Below are 26,179 nucleotides of genomic sequence, written 5' to 3' on the forward strand. Positions count from 1 at the left end.
CACCGCAGGGCAAAGCCGCAGCGGGATGCTCAGGAAGCAGATGGGACCGGCGGACGGCAGTGGAAAGCCCCGAGCATCGTTCACCCCCCCCACTCCCCACCCCCCTGTGCCCCCACAGAGCAAGCACCGCTCGACCGAGCTCCGTCCTGCTTTATTCTCCCTGCTCCCCCGGGGCAGACAGCACAGCCTGCACGGCCCCGACGCGGTGCCCCGCATTAAGGACTGTAAGGAATCTACAGGGCAGCGCCGTGCCTCAGTTTCCCCACCTGCAAAACGGAGTGTCCCATGGGGCAGCTCCCTCCCTCCCCCCCTTTGCTACCCTCTCCCCAACAGCAGGGGTTGGTATTGCAGCGGCTGCCCCCAGAGCACACCCCTTCCCCTTAAAAGCAATAAATAACGCGAAGGGCCCCGCGATGGGGCGGGGGGATGAGTCCGCATCGGGCGGGCGGCAGCCCCCGCTCACAGGCAGCTCGTCCCGTTGGGGAGCCGACCTCGGCCCTTGCGGGTGGGTAGAGGGGGTGCGGGCGGCTCGTCCTCCTCGGGGAGCGGCTCCGTTTCGGCGTCCGAGGGCTCGTTGGAGCCGCGCCGCTGGTTCTCAGGGCTGTAGAAGAAGGAGAGGGTGCGGAACGCGGGAGCCATGTGCTCCTTGATGCTCTCCAGGAGCTGAACGAAGGACGGGCGCTGGCGAGGGTTCTGCTGCCAGCACAGACACATCAGTTCATGGCTGCGAGACAAAAGAGTGCACAGTGGGTATGGGGGTCCCCAGTTCCCCCCCTTGGCCACCTCAAGGGCAGCCGGCTCACTGAGGTTCTGTGCAGACCGGAGGCCACAGTGATGCTTATTGCCCACCCCAAGCAGTTCTGATATGAGATCCCCCCCACTCACAGCTGATCAGGGCAGTTCTCTGGCCGTTCCAGGACGCCGTTGTCCATGACGTAGTGCAGGACCTGCTCGTTGGACATGCCCTGGTAGGGCTGCTCAGCCAGCGTAGTGATCTCCCACAGTACCACCCCAAAGGACCTGCAGCACCCAGAGGTCAGCCCGGGGTGGGTGGCGGCTCACCTATGTGGCTCCCTCCAGCCCCATCACCCACCAAACATCAGACTGAGTGTTGAAGATGCCATCCTTGAGGGCCTCGGGGGACATCCAGCGGACAGGGAGAAGCCCCTTGCCCCCTTTGCGATAATAATCTGTCTCGTAGATATCCCGCGTCATGCCAAAATCTGGTGGAGGAGGAAGAGGAAGAAGGAAAAGGAGGAAGAGGAGGAAAAAGAATAAGAGAAGACAAGGAAGAGGAGGAAGATAAGGAACCATGAGCACCGGGACATGGGGACACATCCCATGCCCACCCATCTCTGGCTGCCCACCTCCAATCTTGACGGTGAAGTCCTCTGACACCATGCAGTTGCGCGCGGCGAGGTCGCGGTGCACGAACTTCTTGGCATTGAGGTAGGCCATGCCATCGGCGATCTCACCTGCCATCTGGATCATGTCCTTGAGCGAAGGTGGAGGCAGCCCAGGGTTGTTCTGCACCATGCACAGAGAGAGGAGGCTTTGGGGGGACGTCCTCAGGGACGGGGTCTGTGCCCCCTCCTCTGTAGGGCACCATGGTGCCTGGGCAGCCCCTCACCTCGGCGTCGGGTCTGAGAGAGCGTAGGTAGCTCTTCAGGTCCCCACGTGTCATCAGCTCCATGATGACCAAGGCTGGCTGGCCCTGGGACACGACACCAAGCAGACGGACCTGGGGAGCGAATGGAAACAGCACGTGGGCAGCCACAGCCCCATGTCCCTGGGGGTGTCCCCGTGCTGCCACCTACCACGTGATGGCACTTGAAGGCCTTCATGACAGAGGCCTCCTTGAGGAACTCGATGCGCTCCCGCATGGTTGCCAGCTCATTGACTGTCTTCAGGGCCACCTTGGTCTCCTCGCCCTCAGCCACCAGCCCCAGCGCCAGCCCCTCATACACCATCCCAAAGGAGCCCTGCCCCAGCTCCCGGATCACCGTGATCTTCTCCCGTGATACTTCCCATTCATCGGGGATGTACACTGCAGGGGGAGGGGGGATCACCATCACCATCATCAATATCACCATCCCCATCCCCAAGCAGAGGAATGGGGCAGAAGACCCCAGGGGGAAATCCTCACGTACTGTCTGAGGCACTGAAGTACTCGGGGTTGACAGAGGCGTACAGCGTCCCACTGGGGTACCCATCGTTGCTCCTGGGAAGATGGAGAGGTGGGCACGGCACAGAGGACAAGGGACAAAGGACAGGGGGACAAGAGACAGGGATGTGGTGCCACCTCCCCAGCTCTGGCTCAACTGAGTGCAGCCCCCAGGATTCAGAGGGATCGCTACCTCTTTTTATTGTAGAAGAAGACAAAGACGGCGAGGCAAGAGATGAGCACCATGAGGACCACAGGCGTAACAGTGAGCAGGATGTAGAAGCTGCTGGACTCCTCCTCAGCTGCCAGGAGTGTGTCCGTGGGGGGAGGGCAGGGTGTTGTGGGACCATTTGTAGCAGAGACAGGGAGCCCACTGCTCCCCAGGGCAGCAGCGCTCTGTGCCCTATGCTGCTCCCACCCCAGAGCATCCCCAAGTCTCCCAAATTCCTGATTCTTTCACCTTCTGGTCTCCAGGTCCAGGAGCACTCTCTGATCCCCAATCCCACCAGTGCTCCCCAATATCCCAGTGCTTCATCCAGCAGCACCCTGCCTCCCAGCTCCCAGCCCAGCAGCCCCCCATCCCCACTGGCATCCTCCTTGCCCCCATCAGGTACCTGGTCCAAGGATGTAGAACTTGACGAGTCCCGTCCAGGAGCCGTTGCCAGCCAGTGATGTGGCACGGACCTTGGCTGAGTAATTGCCTGGCTGCAATAGGGCCAGATGCACACCTCCATACTTAGCATAGCGGTGTCGGGAGACGCAGACAACAGTGGTGACCTCCTGGAGATGAAGGGGTGGTGGCAGTGGGGACATCCCAGTCTTGGGGTGGGGGTTGCCGAGCTAGGTCCTCACCTCACTCTCACGGCTGTACTTGATCTCATACTTAAGGATGAGCCCATTGGGGTTGTGGGGCTCCTGCCAACGCAGCAGCACGCTGTTCTTGCTGGCCGGCTCCCAGGTCACATTGCCAGGTATGTTGTCAGCTTGCACTGGGATGGGACATAGATGGGATGAGGATGAGAGGTGATGGCCTCACATCGCACCAGGGGAGGTTCAGATCAGATTCTAGGATAAAATTGTTCTCAGAAAGAGCGATAAGGCATTGGAACAGATTGCCCAGGGAAGGAGGTGGAGATGTGGCACTAAAGGATGTGGTTAGCAGGCACGGTGGTGATGTGTTGATGGCAGGCATTGATCTCAGCACTGTTTTCCAACCTTAAAGATTTTGTGATTCTACCAGCCCTGATCCCCTCCCAAAAACACCAGCACCCCTCAGCCCTTGGACGTACACTCAGGCATGGTCCTGGCAAAGACAAAAGTGGCTGCACTGCAGCCCACGGTGTGCGCGGCGTGGTTGCATGCATGGATGTCGATGCGGTACTCCGTGAAGTGCCGCAGCCGTGACAGCACCGCGCGATCCCGCACCACTTTGTCCTCAAAGATCTGGAAGTCAGGTTTGGGTTCAGCTCTGGTGTGACTTGGGGGTGGTGGCTCCACTGAGGAGGTATTGGTGGGGGATGTGACGGCCATCAGGTCCCTGCGGCGCTTCGGGGTCCTGTGGGGATGGGAGGAGGTTTGGGGTCAGGGAGTGTGGGGTTTTCAGATGCAATGGGACAAGGGAGAGCCTCAGGGCTTTAGGGTTGTTTCCAGCTCACCGCTGTGGGTACTTGTTGATGGATGTCACCTTCCAAGGTGGCCTGAGATAGTGGGAAATGGGTTAAAGAAGCCAAGGGACGCCCTCCCTGTGGCAGAGCAATGCTTGGCAACCCCTTGACCCTGGTACCCCCAAAGCGCCGGTACCTGGGGATGATGATGGAGTTGTGGAGGAAGTTCTCAAACTTCTTCTGGAAAGACTCAGCCTCACCCTCCATGCGGAGCTGCCCATCAGCAGGGCGGCAGGGACAGCAGCGCTCCTCTGCATCCTGCTCCACTTCAGGGCCATCCCCATCGCTGAAACGCGTGTCTGCACTGCTGGTGGGCAGCTTCAGGCCTGGAGGTGGGGATGGGCAGCGCTGCATCTCCATCTCTATCCCCATCCCAGTGCCTCACAGGGATCTGGAGATGTCTCCATCCCAGCACAGTCCCTGGTAGCTCTCCTGCACCTTTGTGGCAGTAGTCATTGACATAGAGCTCCATGTCCTCAGCCAGCTGCTGCCACAGCACCAGGTAGTAGGTGATGTTGCCATTGCGCTGCGTGGGTGGCTTCCAGCGCACCACGATATGGGACGAGGAGTTGGACATGGAGATGACATCCCGAGGCACTGTTGGGGCTGGGTGGGCATGGAAACATCAGCCCCAAACTGAGACCACTGTGGGCACCCCAACCCTTTTACCCCCAGCACCCCATACCTGCCGGCATGGTGCGGATGTAGACCACCTCGCTCTGCGCCCCATAGTTGCGCCCTTCCTCGGCGGTGGTGAGGGTGATGGCACGGACAAAGATGGCATATTGAGTCCATGGCCGCAGGTTGAGCAGGGCGACCCCTGGCTCCTGCTCACTGCTGAGTGGCAGCTCCACATCCAGCACGTTCCAGCTCTGTGCCCCACAGGCATCTTGCCCCACATACTCTGACACGTTCTGGAAAGGTCTGACAACCACCCAGCCCCCACGTATCAGCTGTGGGTCCCAGAGGACCCCAAGCCTCTCCAACCCCTGGGGTCCAGATGTGCTACATGAGGATGCTGCGGGCTGGGGGACACGAGGATCACTTACGACTCCTTGTAGTAGACAATGAAGCTGAGGAGGTCTCGGTACTCAGGGGGCCGGTACCGCTCCCACTTGAGGAAGATGCGATCGGACTCGGTGATGTTGGAGGTGAAGCGCAGGGTTTGGGTTTTGCCTGTGGAGGGTTGCAAAGGGCTTAGAGTCACGGTGCCACTGGGTCCCCACATCCCCATCCCCACACTCACAGGATGCCCGGTCCCCGTTGGTGCGTGGGTTGATCTCTGCCTTGTTCTGCCGCCCCTTGGTGCCCGTCACCTCCTCCATGTGGTAGATCTCAGCCAGGCAAAGCTTGGGGTTGAAGGCAAAATACATCTTGCCCACAGGGATAGAGAGGACGTGGTGACTCCAGTCCCACAACTGCTGCAGGTTCTGATTGTCCAGGACGTACAAGGTGTAATTCCTGGGGAAGAGGTAGATGGAGGTGATGGGTGCAGGCACCCCACACCCAGGTGTCCTCAACAGGTTCCATCCTCACCCATCCACCATGGAGTCTCCACGGATCAGCTTGAGGTTCTTGAAGAAGGATAAGGAGACAAGGGCGAAGGAGTGCTTGATCTTCAGGAAGCCCGTGATGGTCTCAATGAGGCCCAAGCTGCTCTGCAGCTCCGAGGCCAGATTATCTGTGGACATTCCATGGGTATGAGCATAGTGCAGTGATGGAGCTGGCACTTGGGACCCTCACTCCCCAGTGACCCCCACCCATTAATTCTTCCTCCAAGGGAAATTCCCCCCTTTGCCCCATGCCACCCTCCTGGCACTCACAGCCCCGGCGGATGTTGAGGATGAGGTTGCCCTCCACCAGAGTACAGCCTGCCAGCTCCTGCGCCGCCCGTGTCGAGTCCACTGTCTTGGTGCCAACCTTGCACGCTTTGGGGCACAACCCCTCACACTTGTGGCAGAAGATGCTGTAGGAACAGGGACTGGGATGTAAGCCAGGCACGGAACCCCCTCCCTCCACTGCCACCCCCCCAAAGGGTGGTGGTCCCCACCTGCTTTCATTCCTGGTGTAGCCGGGTGGGCACTCAGAGAGGCACTGCTGCTGGTGGATGACGAACTTGGAGGCGTCGCGTGGATTGTCGGAGACCTTGCGCAGGCTGGCACAGTACTCGGCCGTGACGCAGCGCCAGCCCTCATACTCATAGGTGCGGGGTGGGCAGGAGGGCAGGCAGTGCCCATTGAAGTGGAAGTGACGGCAGGCCACGCAGGAACGGCTGTCACGGGGCCGTCCACAACCCCCCAGGCACTCAGCGTGGCAGCATTCACCTGATGTCGTGCACGCCGAGCCCGCACCGCATGGGCACACTGCAGGGAGGTGATGTTGGAGGTAGGAAAAGGGCATTGCAGAGCTTGGGTGGGCAGGGGGGGCTGGTGGTGGACTGCTGGTGAGGGAGGCAAGGAAAGAAGGTGGGGGAATGGAGGGGTAGAGGAAGGGATGAATGGATGAAGAGATGGATGGAGGGATGGGTGGGTGGGCAGATGGATGGATGCAGGGATGGGTGGATGGAGGGATGGGTGGGTGGAAGGGTGGATGGAGGGAGGGTTGGATGTCTGTATGGACAGAGAGATGGATGGAGGGATGGCTCAGACACATGGGTGGGTTGGCAGGTGGATGCACAGGCAGCTGGATGGACAGATCTGCACGGACAGTCAGGACAGATGGACAAATGGACAGGTGAGGCTCACCCCATGCCAAGCCCCAGCCACCCAGCGGAGCCACGTGGTGCAGCCAGTGCTGGGGCAGTGGCTGAGGTTACAGCCCAGATAAGGATCTGTGTTTATAGTATATATTTCATTACCAGGTCTCTTGTTTACTGCAAACGAGCCCGGGAGGGGCGTGTATTTACCTCACCGCTGGGAAAACATGGCAGCTGAGGGCTGGCCTCTCCTCCAGAGAATGATACAGCTCGGATCCAATTACTCCACTGCAACTCGCTCCCACGCAGGGACAGATGTGAACCCAGCTCAGCCCTCCCACTGCCTCCCAGTGCTCCCCATCAGCTCCCAGCACTGGGATGAGCATCCCCGCAGCACCTCACCCACCTTTCTGACAGTAGCTGGAGGTCCAGCAGCGATAATCCAGCTGCCCGTTGACAACGGTCTGCGCACACGGCTTCTCCACATCCAGGATACCTGGGCAGACGTCGGCGCACTCCTCAGCCAGCTTGTTGCCCACGATGTAGCTGTTGTCCACAGCATCGGGCAGCAGCAGCCCCCAGTCGATGGTGGAGAGGTGGCAGAGCTCCTGGTTGCGCTCGATGCGCACCGAGCCGCGCAGCACGTGGCTCAGGCTGTGCAGCCCAATCTCCCTTAGGTGAGGCATCTCAAAGATGACCAAGGCGTAGTTGAAGAAGAGATTGGTGCCACGGATGACCGAGAGGTTGGGGAAGAGGTCCCTCAGGCTTTCCAGCCCGTAGACACGGAAGAGCAACAGGTACTCTGTGATCATCAGCAGGCGGGGGAAGCTGAGCCCGCGGAAGTCATCGACGCCCGTGGTGAACATCAGCAGGATCTGCAGGTTGCCTTCTATGATGGAGCAGTTCTCCAGCTTCTGCAGCTGCGACACGTCGTTGCGGATGTCCATGCTGCCGCAGACTGGGGTGGCAAGAAGGGGCCCGTGGGCAATGGGATGGCCCAGAGCATCCCCCCACCACACAGGTCATCCCCCCTCAACACACCCGGATAGGGCCGCAGTGATGCGTGGTAGGGGTTAATGTCCTGCTCTGCCTGACAGCTGCCTGTGGTTGCTGTGGGCAGCTGGGGCAGATGAGAGCAGCTGTGACAGGCAGCCGGCACACCACAGCTCCTAAGGGGACAGCACGGCTGCTGTGATGCTAACAAGGTCTGGCTCTGCGGGAGCTTCCCAGGACTGTTTCATAGCCCTTTGCCAACCCCATGGAGGCTGCAGTCCCTGGGGTAACAGTGGTGAGCACACAGCATCCTCCCACCAAGTCGCTCCCATTGACACTATGCAGGGATGGGGCTATGGGGTCACCATCCCAGGGCTTTTCCAGCCCAGTGGGGCTGAGCATTGTGAGGGGCCCCATGGGGCTGAGCATCTCCTGCTGTCTCTGCTCCCCTCCAGCAGCATCTCCCAGCCTGAAACCTGACTCCTAGTTATTACAGAGAGAAACTCACTGATACTCAGAGAGGGATTTACTGTAAACACCGACAGCAAAGACAGCCAGCTCGGCGTGTACCCCAAACACCCAAGCAGCATCACAGCATGGAGCTGGAGCACTCAGCAGCGTGCAGAGAGGAGGTGATACATAGAGCCCACCCAGCACCATGGGGTACCCTCGGGACAGGGGGGTCTCCATCCCGCTGTGGGGCCAAGGATGCAATATCCACTCTGAGAGTGCAGCCCTGTGCTGCCACAGCCGTGACCTTGGCAAAGTCACAGCAGTCCCTGTGCTGAGTGGGGGGAACAGAAGGAGAGAGGGGACCAGGAACAACTTGGTCCTTGTTGTGGGTAGAGAGCATTCTGGGGTCCCCTGTGCCCTCATGGGGGCAGAGACAGAGCAAGGAGCATTCCCAGGGCAGCTCTTGGTATGAGTTTGGCTGCTTTATCCTCACTCCCCCTCCACATCTCCTCAGTCTCCTTGGGGCTGTCAACGCTGAGACCCCACCAGACACATCCCCATGTCAGCCCCTGAGCTGACATCAGAACCTTGTACTTGTCCCTGACGTCTCATCCCCAACCCAGAAGGGTTCAAGCATCACTTTCCTTCACTGCTGAATGCAGTGGCTCCATGGAACTGTCACTGCAAGTGACACCCCGAACCCATCACAGGGCCCCCACCCCATTTCCTCCCCAGCTCCAAACCCCAAAGCTCACAGCCAGGCTGGTGCTGCTAAACCCCCCAAACCCATCCCCCCCCTCACCCTGCTTCCCACCACTTACTTTCTGAAGGCGCCTGCACTGGGGGCAGCAGGAGGGGGTCGATGAGCAGCAGGGCAAGAAACAGCCGTAGGACCCCCAGTGCCCCCATCCCGTGGGGCCACGTCTCACTCCTGCCTGGTGCTGCTGCAGGCAGGCACAAGTCCGGCCCCGCACTATGGGCGCTCCTTGCCAGCACCAGAGTGACACGTCGGGGAGAAGGGTGGCCCCAGTGGCCCCTTCACTTTTGTTTTCGGCTGCCACACACAAAATATTTAGCCTGACAACTGTGTGGGGCCGGGCCAGGGCCACGGCCAGGGCTTGTTTGGGAAATAGAGAGGGGAGAAAACAGGGCGGCCCCAAGTGCAGTATAGGGTTGGAGGGGGTCTAGGGGTGGGAGATGCCCCCCCAGACCCTGCGTTCTTCAGGATGATGCTCTGCACTTTGCTTCATGCAGGTATTGTGGGGAGGATTCAAGGGTGCAGCTACACCCAGGGAGAACCAGAGAGGGGTCAATCCCAGGGGACAAAGGAGCGAAGAGGAGGAAGAAAAGCAGGTAAAGGAAGAGGAGGAGGATGAGGATGAGGAAGGGGAGGAAACTGCTCTGCTCAGCACCCAGGATATGAGGATAGGGATGTATTTATTTCTTGAATTAGAGCCTTCAGGTGAGGGGGCACCTGGGGAGCACAGCAGTGCCCCTGGCTCTGCCCCAGTGGCCCACAGCACAGCAGCAGTGGGAGCAGCAGCTCGTATCTGCTGGGGGCAAAGTGGGGTCTGGAGGTCCCACTTGTGGGATGGCCCCACTCTCTGCTGTCCCCCACTCCAGGGGGGGCATCTCAGGAGCAGCTGCTCCTACGTCGGCGGAGCAGCATCACAGGGCGGCTGCCCTCCTCCTCCTGGTCACTCTCACAGCAGCGCTGGGGGCACAGAGGGGCAAAGAGGGGCTGAAGGGTAAGGATAAGACCATGGGCCCCCCCCAGAGAGGGGTACCTCATGGCACAGCCCCCCAGTATCTGGTATGCACCCCCAGCATCTCACCAGCTCCTCATCCTCTGTCCTGGGGCTGCAGAGCAGCCGCATGCGGCACAGCCGGTTGCAGGCGGATACCATGTTGTAGGAGAGCTGGGGGAGCAGCAAGGCAGGGGTCTTTGGGGGGGGGGTCTCCTCTCCACACCCACCCCCAGACAGCAATACCAGGGCACAGACCCCACCATGATCCCCTGCCCAAAGGCACCCAGCCCTGGAGTGGAACACAATGGCTTCACCCAAGCACCCATAGGCGGTGGGATCCCTCGTATTACCATCCCCATCCCTCACCCCGTTGTCCTTCCCCTTCATTCACCTTCCACTTCCTCCGGGCGTTGAACTTGCGGAAGTTTTTCATGTTGATGGAGGAACGGCTCCGTTTTGCTGCCTGTTTCCTGCTCAGGGGCTGGGGGGACGATGCTGTAGCATCATCACTGCATCCCCTTCCCACTCCCTCAGCACACAGCAGCCTGTGGAGCCCAGCTATGTTCCCCCCCCCCTTTTATCTCACCTTAATCCAGGGGTGCACGAGGCACTCAGATGCAGTCATTCGCTCCCTGCAACAGAGAGAGCTGCAATGGTGGGGATCTGGGGACCCCCAGGGATGGGGATAAGGACCCCCAAGGACTAGGACACAAACAGGGGTGGCACCCACTGAGGCTCCTTCACCAATAGCTGCTGGATGAAGTCCTTGGCCATCTCAGAGGTCTCACTGAAGTAACGTTCCTCGAACTCATAGGCTCCCTCCAGGACATTGGAGAGGGTCTCAGCATCTGTCTCACCCTGGAAGGGGGACAAGCCGCTGAGCCTGCGGGGACATGAGGGAGCATGAGCACCAGAGATGGCCCTGCCACGCTGCCCCCTGTGCCTCAGTTTCCCCCAGCTACGTTTCCCCCCTCACCCCTACTCACAGGATGTAGGTGATGACCCCGATGCTCCTGAAAGACAGAGGGTGGGAGTCAGGGCTGTCCCCTCTGGGGGTCCCCACAGTGGCAACTGTGGGTCCCCCTGAGATCCCTGTCCCTCTCCTCACCACATGTCAGTGGCGGAGCTCAGTGGTTCATAGTTGATCACTTCGGGAGCTGGGGGTGAAGGCAAAGTGGGGGGGGCATATCAGGTGGGAGCACCACACAGGCACCCCAATATGTCCCCATCATGCAGGTCCCCCTCTCAGTGAAGCTCTTGTCTGCTCCTTAAAGCTGGGGCTCCAGGGGTCCCGCTGCCCACCCAGCTGAGCAAGGAGCTCCGTACCAATGTATTGGGGGGTCCCACAGAGGCTCTTGAAGGTGACACCATCCTCCAGCTTCTGGGCCAGGCCGAAGTCAATGATCTTGATTTGGGGCTTGGGGACGTCCTTCTCCTGCAGCATGATGTTCTCAGGCTGCAGTGGGGAGGGTGAGAGGCAATAAAATACCCCAGAACCACCCCCATGTAGAATGCAGTCATAGGACAGTGGGGGCAGCCCAGGTCAGCCAGGGACCTGCGCAGGTACCTTAAGGTCAAAGTGGGCAATGCGGCGCCCATGAAGGTACTGCACTCCAAGCAAGATCTGCTCCAGGAACTCGATGGCCTCTTCCTCCGACAGCATCTCCTTCTCCGCAATGAAGTCAAAGAGTTCCCCACCACGCATCCTGCACGGCAGGGCAATGCTGGGAGGGCTTTGGGGGGTGCACAACATCAGTATCCCCCCCCCTCCTACCCAACCCCAGGACCCCACTCACAGTTCCAACACCAGCACCATCTCAGCTCTGCAGGTGAAGAGGTCGTGCAGCTGCATGATGTTGGGATGCTGCAGGTCCCGCAGGATGGCCACCTCCTTCTCTACCTGTACCCTCTCCAGACCTCGCCGGCTGCCCCGGCACCTCCGTGTCTTCACAAACTTGGCAGCATAGAAAACACCGGTGCTGCGCTCCCGGCATCGCTTCACCACTCCAAAGTGCCCACTGTGATGGAACCCAGGGTATAGGTGGGGATAGAGAGGGGTGTATGGCTGTAATACCACTACTTAACACACCCCACACCATCCTACTCACCTGCCCAGCGTCTCCAGCAGCTCATACAAGTCCTCCACACTGCGTGCAGGCAGGGTGACCGCCTGCAGGAGAGCACAGACCCAGCTTAGCCCCATGGGGGCACCAAACAAAGTCCCCCGTGGGCAGCGCCACGTCCCCTTGGTGCACGCTGCAAGGGGTTCGCTGGTGTCTCCTGCCCTCTCCACCCCCAGTTTGCACCCCCTGGAGCCCCCCCATTGCTCTCACCTTGGGGCTGTCAGAGGAAGCCCCGCCATCCTCAGCCATTGCTGCAAAGACAAATAGACAGAGGGGATGGGAAGGGGGCAGCAGGGCCAAGAAGACACCCCCCCCCCCTTCCCCAAACTCACCACACCGATGGCGCAGCTCCCAAGCAAAGAGGGAAACAGAGGCAAGGCGTGTGGCCGAATGCGCTGTGCTGGTGGGTAACACTCAGTGCAAGAGGCAGAGGCAGGATCCCCCTCCAGCAGGAAAAAACACCTCGATAAGGGAACACAATGAGGGAGCACGAGACCTGGTGGCTTTGTGCACGGCTGTCCCCATCCATGGCTAAGCAGAGCTGTCCCCCAGCCTTCCCCCTCCATGCTCTCCTTGCTCCCAGCACTACCAGCCCCGTGGATGGCTGCTCTGCATGGTGACAACCCTGTGCCAACCCCGGGCAGCATGTGACAGCACCGTGGGGACCCTGGGGGGGGGGGGGGGGGGGATGGGTCTGAGACAGCTTTTATAGTGATAACAGCACCGTTGTCCCCAAGGCACTGTGGTCCCCCATGCAGGGCTTTGCTGTGCACCCCAGCTTGTAGCATCCTTACCTCTCTCTCAGCTTTGGAGATGGGGATGATGAGCCTTAATGGGACGGTGGTGCTTTCTGTTCCGTGCCACCGCTGCGCTCTGCTTTCCTCGAAGCTGCTGTGATTCCTGGGATCAGCTGGGCAACAGCACAGGGAAAAAAACAGCAGGAAACGCCAAGAGAACTGAGCCGTCTGCTTCCAAGGTCTCGTGAGAAATCCCCCCACGCTGTCCCCGCCCGGACAGCTGCACAAGGGCTGGGAGAGGCCTTGTAGGGTCACATCCTTAAGGAGCAGCACTGGGGCTGTAGCTGCTCCGTCCACAGCAGCCTGTGAGCTCCAGTGTTACAAACAGGAAACCTGCCTGACCACCGATAGAAATAGTGTAACCTTGCTGCCCGGAGGGGAAACGGTGCAGGGTGTGAGGGCAGAGAGGAGGAACAGGTTTCTTAAGGTGGAGAAAGCCGGGGGGCACCATGCTGTAGGGCTGAGGGTGCTCTGTCCCCACTGCAGGTGTACAAAGCTCCTGTGCAAGGCTGCAACCTGGCTCCAGCGCAGCTACAGGTTGGGCTCTGTGCAAGAAATAGGGGTGCAGATGGGACAAAGAGGCTTTGTGGGTGCACGGAGCACGGAACCCAGCCCTGTATCCCCAGCTGCAATGCATCGTGTTGGCACAGCGAGCACCAGGTGCACCCCTTGCAACCAGGTAACACTTGCACAGCTTTACGGCCATCAGCAGCTGAACGTGCTCAGGGTGAAGGGAAGGAGGGCAAAGAGACTCTCCCACAGTGCCACCCGCAGCCCCTGCCGTTGTTCCGTGACGTGGCCCCAACATGCAGCTCGCTGCTTCCTGCCCATCACCGTGCTGCAAAGCAGCACCAGCGCTGCCCACCCCACGGCCCCCAGGTCCCGGTGGAGGTAGGGGGGAGGGCTGGGAGTGGGATGGGGGTGTCCCAGGGATCTGCGTGTTGAGGTGGGAGCAAAAAAGGTCAGGAAGCAAAGGCTGGAAGAGGGGCATGGAGGGGTTGTCCCCATAATGGGTGACAATGGAGGACAAAGGCGTGTGGGGAGCAGGACTTGGTGCTCAGCTCCTTGCTATGGTTTTGGTGGGCCTTTTTAGTGCCTCTTTGGATGTGGGACCATTCTGGGTGCATGCAGCTCCCAAGTGCTGTGTTAAGGTCACAGCCCAGTGCTCTTGGCCTTCCAGGACCCCAGTTTGGACGGGCTCGGTCCGGTCCTGGTGACTCAGAGCTGTGACATGGCATGGCCGCTTCCACCCCCTCGAGCATCTGCTCAGGATTAACTTTGTTTGGCTGAGCGTTGGCGGCACTCAGATGAGCCCTGTGTGCACATAGAGCCCCTGTCACACACAGGGTTGGTTCTTACCGGAGCTTTGGGTTCCCAGCAGCACCATGAGGGTGACCAGGAAGAAAAATGGCAAGGAGTAGCACCCTATGGGGGATGCTAGGACCCTCAACCCACTCCTTTTTGCAACCCAAAGACAGGTGGCTCCATGGATGACACCCAGCCCCTCTTCATCACCTTCAAATGCATCCCTGAAGACAAGGCAGGCAACATCCAGCCAGGACGTGGCATGACCCTGCTGCAGTCCCAGAGTATGGAGCAGTGTGATGCAAAGGGCAAGGGGGGACAGGGGACAACAGAGGGTCCCCAGCCACCCATCACTCCATGCCATGTGCTGCAGGGCTGCTCCCAGCCTGGGGGGGTTGCAGCATCCCTACGGGCACGCAGCAAGCTGTGGTTTGAGCAGACACAAGTGCATCGACTGGGAGCTGCAGGCAATCTGCCAGCCTGGTTCCACGGCTTTATCAGTCGCAGGTGAGCAAGGAATCTTATAGGGGTGGTTATAGAGGTGGTCCTGTGCACCCATTGGGCTGCTCCCACAAGTGGGTGAAGCCTTGGGATCCCTTCCTGCAGGGACACGGAGCAGATGCTGCAGAATGAGCCACTGGGTTGCTTCCTGGTACGCTTCAGTGAGAGCACGGTGGGCTTCGTGCTATCCTACAGGTGAGGGAGCTCAGCCCAGGGGTATGGACACACTCAACCCCATGCTGTGCCAACCACCAACCCCTTTCTCCTCCCCTTCAGGGGTAGAGAACGCTGCCGGCACTTTGTGCTGGACCAGCTGCCCAATGGGCATTATGTGATCCTGGGTGAGCACAGTGCCCACCCTGAGCTGGTCGAGCTGCTGCAGCACTACACCCACGTTCCCATCCCACCCTATGGAGAGCTGCTGACCGTGCCATTGGGACAGGTAAGCACTCCTTTTTATTGCAGCAATTAGCTGCTTCGTTAGCCTCAGCAGGATGTGGGAGGAGCAGCAGCTTCCTTGCTTCACTGGGGCTGCTTTCTCCAGGGAAATCAGGGAATCCAGGCCAGGGATATCAAAGCATCACATCTAGGGTTGGCACTTCAGTGCCACCTCCACCTTGGGGAACCACACAGAGGCGTCTCATAACTCCCCCCTCCTTTCACCCTTTGCACTCTGCAGGACAAGGCCCGTGTTGTGATGCACACCCCAGCTAGCAGCTCCGCATCCTGCAAGGCACCAGCAAACCACCCAGCATACAGCACCGTGGCCAAACGGGTACCAGGAGATGGACAAGCAGCAGAGAGTGGCACTGAGGAGGTAAAGGCAGGGCCAGGGGCACAGAAGTGCTTCCCAGGGCAGCCTGGACAGAGCACATGCAAGAGGAAAGAAGGGAACTGATGGACTAGGGATGCTGGTGGTCCATGGGGATGCAGCTGGGGTAGGAATGCTGCTGGTCTATGGGATGGGGATGCAGCTGGTCCATTGGGATCAGCCCCATCCCACACACTGCCCTCAGCATCCCTCTGCTATACCCTGATAAGGTCAGCTCCTCGGTGTCCACCCAGGGACCACGCAGCCCTGCCAGCAGCAAAGAAGCAGAAGCCAACAGCTCCTCCACGCAGACACACCACGAAGCCATCCCCACTGAGATGCTTGATGCCAAGTACCAACAGCTCATGCGCTTCCACACCTATGCAGAACCCCACGAGGGAGCAGCCCTGCCTGTGGAGCCCATTCCCTTCTATGCCATGGGCTGGGGCTCCAATCCCAGCCCTGAGGCAAACATCTATGCAGAGGTGGCTACAGCCCGGCAGGAGCCACCCAGCAAACGGGGCCCTGGATCCATTCTGGCCCCCACCACGTTTCTGCGCCGCCGGTTGTCCCGCAGCCTCTCCAGTCAGGGCTTCCACAGAAGGCAGCTGCCAGCAACTCCCACTGCAGGCACCATGCAGAGAGCAGCCCCCCGGCCGACCCCAGAGGTAGGTGTGTTTCAATGCACTTATCATAGGTTACAAGCTCTGGTACAGGACCAGGCTGTCCAGCCCAGTCCTCATCCAGCACCATCTCAACATTGTTTCCCTTCCCACAGATTCCCTTCCCAATCCCAATGAACTCAGCACTGGAGTTTGATGATCCCATCTACAGCCTGAGGATGAGAAGCACCAAGCAAGCCACAGCCCAAGAGAACATTTACGAGCAGGTTCCTAGAGGTCACATCTAAAGGCATACAGGTAGGGCCACAGCAATGCCCAGCCTCTTGTTGGCACAAGGTTTGCCTGCTCTGCTTCTGCAGGGCAGAGGGAGACCCCTGGACCTTGGAGGCAGTTCCAGGCATAACAGCAGCATCCATCATCTCTGTGCTGGGATTTGCACGTCTTTCCTGGCACGGTTGCCTCTTTCCCAAGCTCTGTTCAAAAGGGATGAGGAAGAACGGATTTAATTTATCTTTGCAGCAAGAGATTGCTATGAATAGAATCAGGGTGGAGGAAAAGGCTATTAGAGCAGAACCAGATGGGTTTCGGGCAGGGCTGGTGCCATCCATGGAGCATTCGTTGGCTGCTTGAACAAGTCTGCTCCTGCCAACACATGCCTTGAGCTCTGCCTGCTTTCTCACCCACCAAACACAGAGCAGCACCAAACCCTGAACAGAAGGTGATACCAAGCCAGCGCTGCCTCATTACACAACCCCAATTGTGTCCTGGTGCACACAACCACAAGAGAAGGGAAAGCGTGTGAGAGCAGCCAGAGACCCAAATTTGGACTTGATGGAGCTTCAAAAAGGAGGACTGAAAAGGAGAACAGAGGTTTGTGCTTCTACCTCGAAGAAAATCACTTCCGTTTTTCACAAGCCTTCATGTTGTTGCTCATAAATGGCTAAAAGCAGAGCAAAAGTCAGCAGTGATTGCCATCCTCCTAAGTCCCCTCTAGTGTTAAAAATGAGCAATTACATATTGAAAAGGCAAAAATAAAACACGAGGATTCGAAAGCTGCATTCAGTCCCTGGAAGGAACTGGTAAGAAGAAGCCAGAAGAGCTGAGAGCCACAAAGCTGCAGTGGGGAGAAGCCTTCCAAGTGCTACCACCCCACATTCAGGACACCTGACCCTCACTGGACACACAGCAGAAGGGCAATGAACCCAACCAGCAGCATAGAACCCAACCCATGATCCTCACCTTGCACCTCACGCTGCAAACAGCTGGGATTCGGTTCATTTAAAAGTTTATTCCTTTATCAAATCTCAGAGGATTTCACTGTACATATAAGATATGAATAAATTACTCAACAGTAACTTTATTTTGGTCATTCGGATACTCAAACTTGGCTCTGCAAAGTACTAAAACATTCAGGAAACTAAACTAGAAGTTACATTTCCTCTTTTAAACATTCTAAGAAACAAATTCATTCATTGGGGTTTGTTTTCTCGGCTCCTTATTTAACAGGCAATGGGAGAAAAACAACCTCACGGAGTCTTAACTAAATGGAGTAACCACTATTAGCTGTTTTAGCTGCAGTTACAACAAATACAACCCTTAGTGTCGGGAATGTGAGTTGAAAGAACCAGACCCCGCTCCCTTCAGCATCGCATAGAGGTGAACAATGAGCTAAGAGAGGCCATAGAGATTTGGCTAAAGACGCACGGGTCGGGTTGGTGAGGTTGCACATGATTTGCTGTTACACCACCTAGACCTAATACTTGAAATCAATGTAATTTTCAAGGGAGTTAAGGCTGGAAACTGTCTCCCTCTTCCCAGCCCAGAGGGTAATGTTAACACTTAAAACAGATGTGATGCCTTTATAGGAAACAAAAAGAATTCATACAAACAAGCTAAAAAGCTGAGAAAAATAAAATGAATGTACAGTAGGCAGCTTTCACTGCACCTGCTCCCAGGAAACTGGGATACTCAGTTCAATAAGCACAGAGATCAGATTGTTACAGCACTGTCGGTCAGAGAGAGGAGGAAGAAAGGAAAAAGGGTGAGCAATGTACACACAACCATCAGGTATACCCAAAGGTTCTCTCTCAGCAGCAGCTTTGTGCTGGCAGAGGTCCTCATTGCTTTCTGCACTCAACACTGCAGTGTTTTCACTTCTGTTCCAAGCTCTGTCCCTCTGCTTCTCCTTTGAGACATAAAAACACAACGAGCTTCCCCTTATCATGGTTTGAGATGGGACAGGCTGGTGTAGCCAAGAGCAAAAACAATTACTTGGCCACATGCACACAAGCAAAAAATCAACATAAAAATCCATCGTTGGTGTGAGAGGAGCACGGGATTTACCCAGCCAAAATCAAACAGCCATGACCATGTCTCATTGAAAACAACAACTGAAAGAAATCACAACAAACGGGATCGCTCTTGAAAGTGTCTTTTTGAATGGAAAAATGACACTCTTGATGTACAGTGAGTCCGAGGAAGGAGCAAAGTGGGACATGGTAGTTTATTGAGACTCTGCCTCAGGTTCCAGTGACGAGGCTGCTTCAGACACACAGCCCTGCACCTACAGGACAGCAGCTCCAAGCCTTACACCAGGCACAGCTCCTGCAGCTGCCCTGGGACTGTTGCTGGCTGTACAGAACAGACCTGATTTGAACCTTCCACATTATTGTTTCTTAAGGAGGGGGGAACGATTACAGGTGGAGTTTCAGGAACGGTTCACAGGAACCCTTTTTCCTGATAGGGGAGTGCAATATCCTCCCACCCACCGAGCAGACAGCACTCAACGCCAGCCCAGCAGGTCTCTGAGGGCCAGGAGAGGTCTGACACAGTAAGTCACCTGGGACAAGATCCAAAACATGGGACGGAGGTGTTAGAATCCATATTTGGCTTGAGTCTGACGTCGACTGAGCTTGTTTTCAGACCATGTGTTTTTCAGTTCCAGTTCTCTTTCCTTCGCCTGCAGAAATTGAGAAGATTAGCATCAGAGCTGCTGCTCAACTGAGTCAGCAGTATTTTACCCTCCTCTGCCCCTGCTGACGGGGATTACAGCGTGCTTCAGCTAGAAGGCTCGTTACAGGAGCTAGCACAATTATCTTGACAGAGGCCTGAATTAATTGGGATGCACAGGCATTTCATTTATGCTGAAACACAGCTTCTTTTGTGGGTCGCTCTCAGCAGATGCTTACCAACCACACTGCAGCCACGCGGAATTAGACAGGAGGCAGTGAGCCTCATAACCAAACGTAAGCACACATGCACTGGAGCTGGCTGCAAGGGGTAGGGTGAAGCAGAGCAAAAACCAAGCTGGGAGCTCTGAATCCTGAGCCAAAGGGGCGATGCCATGAGGTCCCCTCAATTCTATCTGTGTTGGTTTCCATGCTACAAGGAGAGCACTCACCTGATGGATCAGATATGTGATCTGGTGTTTCCTCCTTTGCTGTCCTGTGGGCTGATCTCCTTTTTTCTAGAAAACGACATCAGATAAACTGTTAAAGACAGAAAGATGCTGACCCAGACAGCATAAACAAGACAAGAGCCTGCACAAAGCCAGCTCAAGGAGCATTTGTTTCACATTAAGGTTGTGGGCAGATTTCCTCAGGCTGAAGCAGTTCCTGGCTGGTCTTTACCACCCGCACTGTGTTGTGAGAAGCCCTGCTATTCTCTTATGTATAATTACTTTTACAACACAGAAGACAAGGGTCCCTGTTCCCCCTACAGCAGTGACTGCAGTGCCCCTAGAACAGCTCCAGCTGTGGCTGAAACAGGAACTGAACAGAGGTCTCCAAAACCCCAGTTAGCACTCCTTGTATCCTGCCCGTACCTTGCTGAATGATTTCATGGTTTTCTCCTCTGTTAAGGATTTGGTCAACCACTGCTGGGCTCCACTCAGTTGATCGTCACCCTTGATATCCACAAAATTGATTTCTTCTCTCCCCCGATTTCGCTTGCCTTGCAGCCGTTTGAACTGAAAAGAAGGACAGAAATGACTGGAGTTACACCAACAGCACACACCAACAACCTGAAACAAATAAAGGTAGCTGGAAGATGACCCCCCCCCCACTTTGCTCCCCTAGCATGGGCCAGGCCACACTAACATACATCCTTCCAATGAGGAATATTTTCTTTAGTATAGTTCTGCTTTGCTATAGATCAGAGTACCCTAACATTAAGATTATAACCTTTTTCCCTACACAGAGGGAAAAACAACATTTAATCTCTTGTTCATGAGAAGACTCTCAGCCTCCTCATTTTAAGTGTTAGGAAAGCACCTCAAATTCAGCTGCTAACATATCCATCTTCCATAAATGAGATCTCAAAAGCAGAAGTTCCTCAAAGGAAGTCAGCACCAGATGAGCCATCTTCTGCAGCCCTTACTGGTTCAGCTGACAAGACTGGCATTTTACAGTTTAGATCAACAGTGAGAGGTGGTTTTGCTTCTATTTAAACAGATTATTGAGCTACAGCTCTTGAGCATTTCAACAACGTGGGAAGTCCACTGCTGTGCTAGAGGAGGTACCAAGAAAGTATATGAATGTCCTACCGAGGTACCTTGCCTGCCCTACACACTCCTAACAAAACAAGATTGGGCTAGGTGGGAATAACAAGCATCACCTACTTATACAGCAAGCAAATCCATCAGGAGCAGTAGCCCAACATATTGCTGGAAGGACACTGCATGTCTCCACAGCACAGCACTAGACCCCACGGAACAACAATCTGGTCCAACTTGGCATGGAGCATGGGTCATGCTGGAGGGTCAGGACCGAGGCTGCCAAGCAGGTCCTATGTTCTAGCAGAGCTTAAATGCAAACTCCATAGTAGGATAGATAGTATAAGTGCCAACCGCTTCATCGTCTAGGAAGGAGGAGTCGGTGCTCATCTCCTGCGGCGGTGCCTGCGCTGGTTCCATCTCCTGGTAGTACCCACTGCTGTAGTAATCCTGTGAGCAAAAGGAAAACCAGTTCGTCACTGCAGTAAAGTAAGATGGATCCCAGGGAAAACATACACAGAGGCCAAGAGATGAATCTGAATCCTGTACCTCATCCTGAGAGGTTCTCTCAGCCAGGACTATGAGAAGCGCAGGGCATTACACACGCACCTCCTCACAAGGCTGATGGAAACAGTCATTAATTACACCTCATTACCCTGGCACTACTGAAGAGTACAGGGCATTTTTTCCCAATAGCAACTCAGCTCTGTTGAATTGCTGCGAACAGCCTGGCTTCATATACCACCAGCTCTGGCACTCTCTGGTTCTGCACCCTGACAAGATCAGGGGCAGTTCTGTCAGGGCATTTTACAATGAGTGCAGCCATTAAACATTTATCCCACAAAGAGCTTCTATGGCTCTCATGCCAGAAGAACCTGGTTGTATTATCACAGAATGAATCATAGAATGGCCTGGGTTGAAAAGGACCTCAAAGATCATCTGGTTTCAACCTTCCTGCTATATGCAGGGTCACCAACCACCAGACCAGGCTGTCCAGAGCTACATCCAGCCTGGCCTTGAATACCTCCAGGGACAGGGCATCCACAACCCCCTTGGGCAACCTGTTTCCAGTGTGTCACCACCCTCTGGGTGAAAAACTTCCTCTTAATATCTAATCTATACCTCCCTTGTCTCAGTTTAAAACCATTCCCTCTTGTCCTATCACTATCCACCCTGGTAAACCAGCCATTCCTCCCTTCAAGTATTGGAAGGCCACAATGAGGTCTCTCCCCACAGCTTTCTCTTCTCCAAGCTAAACAAGTCTCACCCTCAACCTTTCTTCATAGAAGAGGTGCCTCTTCTGCTCCTCATTCCAGAGAGCTCAGGTTGGATTTCCACAACCCACAACCTGCTTCACTAACCAATGCAAAGCCCCCCCCACGTTCCAGACACACCTGGTAATACGCATCAGTCCCGCTGGCATCGCCATAAGCAGGGAATTGGCCATAAGTCAATGTCTGTGTCTGACTGTCATAGTCTTCTCCGGATTTGGGCACCCAGCTGTGCTGAGCAGTGCTGGAACCCACACCAGTCTTGAACTCCAGAGGGGCATTAGCAGCAGCATCTTGGAACTGCGGCTCCGGCTCCGTTCCAGGTGGTGGCTCCTCCAGCACCGCCGGGGCTGAATACATGAAGGCCTCAGCAGCAACAACACTGGGCTCGCTCCTGTCGGACAAGGAGAAGTAGTTCTCTGGCTCAACCTCTTCGTCGCTGTCATCCTCCTCTTGTGTAATCTGCTTGGTTACCTGGAGGGCAGCGCTCTTCGCAGCAGCTTTGATAGCAGAGGGAGAAGGAGTTGTGGCTACGGCCGGCTTAGATGGAGGTTTTGTTTTGGAGGATGAGGTCGGTGCCTTGGCTGGCTTTGACTCGGAGGCGTTGTCAGCTGCTTTCCTCGAGAAAGCGTAGGGTAAAAGTAACCGATTGGTCTCTTTCACCGTCAAGTTTTTGGGTTGAGGAAGCAAAGCAGACAAGCCAGAGCCCTCGCCGCGTCCCTGGTGAGTTTCATGCAGGGCAAACGGTTCACAGAAATAAGAGAAATGAGCAAGACCATTTAGTTTCCCCTGACTCCCTGCCAGTTATCTCCTCCAATTCTAACAGTACTAATGGGTTTCCCCATTGCTCAGCACAATTGCTCACCACTTCCAACACGATGAAGGGCCTTCTTGCACGAAAGGCTGGTGAGATTTTAAAGGAAAACTGGTGCTTGCAAATACCCATCCATTTCTCACACTAATACATATTCTTTTCCAGAGATTTCTCCCCAAAACTGACACCCCATATACTCTGAAAGCTCTGTGCTAAACAGGTTTACAATAGCAGAAACTCTACATCACATGCTGATTTCCTGTGCAACTCATTCAATCTAATATACCAGATACTCACCTGAAGAGTATTTTTCTTTGTTGCTGGTTCATCTTCCTCTGAATCTGACTGAGAAAGAAAAACAGAGCTTAGCACAACTTGAGATAGTAAAAAAACAACAACCACCCCCACTTGGCAACTTGGTCATTTTCTGTTTGAAGCAGCAGAGGTTCACAGTGCTGCAGGGCTGAGTTTAGCCTGCCAAGAGCCACAGTGAAAAGCAACAGTGGGCTGTGGTCAGGCTCTTTCACAGCCTTGCTGATGCATCAGTGTCAGGACAAGAAGAGATAGGAGAGATATGGGACATCACTGAGCAAGCAGGGCTGCAGTACCTGCCACTGTGTTGAGCAGCAGCTGCGCCTGCCGTGGTTTGAACAGAGGCAGAAAATAAGCTGCATTCCACTGTAAAAACTGAAGCTTTGCAAACAAGTCAGCATTACCTCTTATAATCTCATCACAGCAATACATCCGCAATCAAAGAATGATCTCCAGCTTGAGTTCATTAATCCAACTTATGGGACAAGAAAGGGTTCGCTCATCCAAAACTCCCTGTTTTCAAGGTGGCTTTTTAATGTTGCTCTAAAGCAAAGTGGGTGGGCAGAGATACTCCACATATTTGGCTCCTGCCAGAAATGAGCACTTAAAGCATCCGAGCTGCTGGCTCTCAATGAAGTCACAGGAGGCAAAGAACACAAAACCACCCAGCAAAAGGTCAGCAATCCCTTTCAAAGAGACAGACAGCATCACATTAACAGAGGCGAAGCACAAAAAACCCACACAAAGCAAAAGGGTGTAAAAAATTCACTGTGGAGATTAATAGGGAATTGTTCACAATAACTTTGGAGTTGTTAAATATCCATTAAAAAACTTGAGGTCTGGTCATCTCTGCCATCAGAAAAGGCCCCTGATATCTTTATCATTTTAGTGCTTTGCAGAACACTTTAAATAGATTACAGGAAATGAGGCCAGTTTACCATCTAAATTATAAAACAGGACAAAGAAAAAGAACACACGTAAATAAATGCAAGTCAGAGTTGGAATATAATCAGACCGCTGTGTTTAGGAGAGAGGAGAATGTCCAGGAGCAACTCCACAGGTGGAAATGAAAGGGACAGAAGGGATTGTAAAGAGAAAAGGATGAAATAGGGATTCTGCCTCATGCAGAGGGGCTTCAAGGAAGCACCAGGACCAGCTCTGTCTCAGGGACTAGCAGCGTGCACTCAGCATCCTGACAACCTGCAGCACTTGCGTTCAAAGCCAATTTGCTGAACACAGAGGGTGGGGGGAGGATAAGGGAAGAAAAAGAATAAAAATCTCTTTTTATTTCTGCAATTGTTAGACCGGTGTGGATGCTAAGGGCCTGAATATTTGCATGATGAAGGTGCTGCAAAGAAATGAGTAAGCAAAAAGCGGGTATCAGGGGATGGTTTGTACCTACTCTGCTTGCCCATACATTCCCTCCTGGGGATCCCATACATCCCCTTGGCACATGCGGAGAGTACAAAGCATTTAAGATCAGGCAAGAGATCAGAGATGGGTAGCAGAAAGGCCACAGGGCCTTCTTCACATTAAGTCACTGTGTGTGTTTTCTCCTGTCCCCTGCAAAAAGCAAACTCACCCTGCTGGGAGGCTCAGATCAAACGGACCTGGACCTGCATCTCACAGCAAGCAGCACATCATTCTGTTGTCTGCCAACAAGAAGCACGCTCTGCTGCTCAGCCACATTTAGCTGCTACACCTCTTTGCATTTCAGGAGCTGCTCAGGAGCTTTGGATTTGCCAAAGGAGGCTGGCTGTTGGTCTGGGGGCAGATGGTGTCCTTCTCACCCTTCCTTCCCTGCAGGCTGCTGCTCCAGCAGAGCGAGATATGCTGACTTCATCTCAGCTCCCGTGGGCCTTGATGCTGGCAGACCTCTATTCATTGGCACTGTTGATAAATCCATAACTATGAAACCTTTCCCCCAAGCTGCTTGTCCCCATGGAAATGACCCGAACTTCACAGTGCAGCTCCCTGGAGCATGCATAGCATCACAACACTCAGTGTGGGACAGACAGCAGATCTCCCTGAACCCCAGCACTTTCATAATCCTCCCAAGAAAAAGACTCATTTCCTTTGACAGGAAGGTCTCAGTGTCACCAATGGGTTTCAGATTGACCTCCAGTGCTGTAGCTGTCCACAAGGAGACAAAAACAGGGATGAGGGCCCATATCTCCCTTCAGATAGTTCAGATTTGGCTATGGCCAGGCACCTGCATTGGTGCTGAGGAACCACGTAATGCATTGGGCAAGCATCAGCTAATAAAGTTGAGATGGAAGTGAATTCCTATAGGTCTGGTGGACACCTGAAGCCTTCAGGCAACCAACCAATACACTGTCAGGGAAATCTATTGATGTCAAAGGAAACAAAAGGAGAGAATGAAGAGAAACGAAGGTGCTTGTTTGAGATGCCCCTAAGAATGCCACGCCAGCTCCAAAACAACGCACCGACTTCAGCAGTAAATAAGGGTGCAGATCATCTGGATTCAGGTGCGCTAAAGTTATAAACATGGTTTTTTATCTCAGTTTAATTCCGCAAAGCGCTTTAGGAACAGGCCTGGCAGCCTGAACAGATCTCTCCAGATGCCACAACCATGGCACCAGGCAGGCTGTGGTACCCAGCTGCCCCGCAAGGCACACAGCATCATACTTCATAACCTAATGATGCCTGGAGAGCACAAAGCAGAGCTCCAGCGCTGACACCCCGCACCCTCCCCCCGGCGGATCTCATCCCATACTCACATTTCCCTGGTGAAGCTCGGGGGCTACAATCTTCACCGGCTCCGTTCTCTTCTTTGGCTTAGGGAGGCTCAGGTGCCCTCCAGTGCTGGGCAGAGCGGCGGGGCCCGAAGCGGGCGGGGATGGGCCGGGGGCCGAAGCAACGCTGGCAGCGTTCCGTGGGGGCGGCAGGAGGAGCCCCCCGGGCCGGGGCTGCTCCCCGCTGCCGGCGGATGGCTCAGGAGGGCCGGGGGGCGGGCTGGGGGCGGGCGGTGGGGGGCCGAAGCCCCTCGCAGCGGGCGGTGGGCCCATGAGGAAGGACGGGGGAGGCAATAGGGGGAAGCCGCTGCCCTGGGGAGGCGGCAAGGACAGCGCGGAGGCTTTGGGGGGAGGAAGGGAGGCGAAAAGACCCCCCCGGGCCGGGGGTTGGGGGGCGGGGGGGTCATGAGGCGGCGTGCCGGGGGCTTCCAGCTCCTCGTCCGCGGCCTCCTCCGCCTCGCTGTCCTCCTCGCTGCTGGCGTAGGCCACCAGGGACATGGCCCACCCGCGCAGGGCAACGCTGGGCGGGCGGCAGCCGCTACGCGAGGCCGAGGATCCGCGCTCTGTGGGCCAGGCCGCGCCGCCGCCGCGCTTTCAACGGGAGGAGCGGAAGGAATGGGTCGAGGCTACGCCGCCATGGCAGCCTCAGCTCGGCCG

General features: G+C 55.7%; 3 protein-coding genes across 8 annotated transcripts; all 3 read right to left on the reverse strand.

Moving 5' to 3' along the window:
- Positions 1–413: 413 nt before the first annotated feature.
- INSRR (insulin receptor related receptor) lies at positions 414–7,470 on the reverse strand. Its single transcript, XM_072358347.1, is given in 21 exon segments — positions 414–724; positions 886–1,020; positions 1,094–1,223; positions 1,368–1,527; positions 1,631–1,741; positions 1,818–2,047; positions 2,151–2,200; positions 2,355–2,466; positions 2,779–2,941; positions 3,017–3,153; positions 3,454–3,641; positions 3,790–3,861; positions 3,965–4,154; positions 4,267–4,434; positions 4,514–4,752; positions 4,878–5,004; positions 5,075–5,289; positions 5,365–5,509; positions 5,652–5,794; positions 5,879–6,191; positions 6,930–7,470. Coding segments are annotated over 21 exon segments (3,834 nt in total). The 3' UTR covers positions 414–459.
- A 1,844-nt stretch (positions 7,471–9,314) lies between these two features.
- On the reverse strand, positions 9,315–12,791 carry LOC140263483 (death-associated protein kinase 2-like). Of its 6 annotated transcripts, XM_072358382.1 has the most exons (14): positions 12,635–12,791; positions 12,173–12,302; positions 12,051–12,091; positions 11,826–11,887; positions 11,514–11,735; positions 11,285–11,441; positions 11,044–11,173; positions 10,826–10,874; positions 10,704–10,730; positions 10,448–10,600; positions 10,304–10,349; positions 10,109–10,198; positions 9,805–9,888; positions 9,315–9,683 (listed from the first exon to the last, which is right to left on the reverse strand). In XM_072358382.1, exons 3-14 carry the CDS (start codon positions 12,087–12,089, stop codon positions 9,603–9,605), a joined length of 1,140 nt encoding a protein of 379 aa, XP_072214483.1. In that variant the 5' UTR covers positions 12,090–12,091; positions 12,173–12,302; positions 12,635–12,791; the 3' UTR covers positions 9,315–9,602. The 6 variants fall into 6 exon arrangements, with proteins under 6 accessions (XP_072214483.1, XP_072214485.1, XP_072214482.1 ...); XM_072358384.1 differs by lacking the exon at positions 12,635–12,791 and having other exon boundaries at positions 11,285–11,423; positions 12,173–12,438; XM_072358381.1 differs by lacking the exon at positions 12,635–12,791 and having other exon boundaries at positions 12,173–12,438.
- Positions 12,792–17,146: 4,355 nt separating this feature from the next.
- Positions 17,147–26,162, reverse strand: PRCC (proline rich mitotic checkpoint control factor). Its single transcript, XM_072358480.1, has 7 exons — positions 25,508–26,162; positions 22,752–22,799; positions 21,764–22,360; positions 20,724–20,819; positions 19,701–19,844; positions 19,278–19,343; positions 17,147–18,836 (listed from the first exon to the last, which is right to left on the reverse strand). Exons 1-7 carry the CDS (start codon positions 26,018–26,020, stop codon positions 18,750–18,752), a joined length of 1,551 nt encoding a protein of 516 aa, XP_072214581.1. The 5' UTR covers positions 26,021–26,162; the 3' UTR covers positions 17,147–18,749.
- Between the last annotated feature and the right edge of the window lie 17 nt (positions 26,163–26,179).

This window comes from Excalfactoria chinensis, chromosome 31 (assembly GCF_039878825.1).
Source record: "Excalfactoria chinensis isolate bCotChi1 chromosome 31, bCotChi1.hap2, whole genome shotgun sequence".
Taxonomy (NCBI): domain Eukaryota; kingdom Metazoa; phylum Chordata; class Aves; order Galliformes; family Phasianidae; genus Excalfactoria; species Excalfactoria chinensis.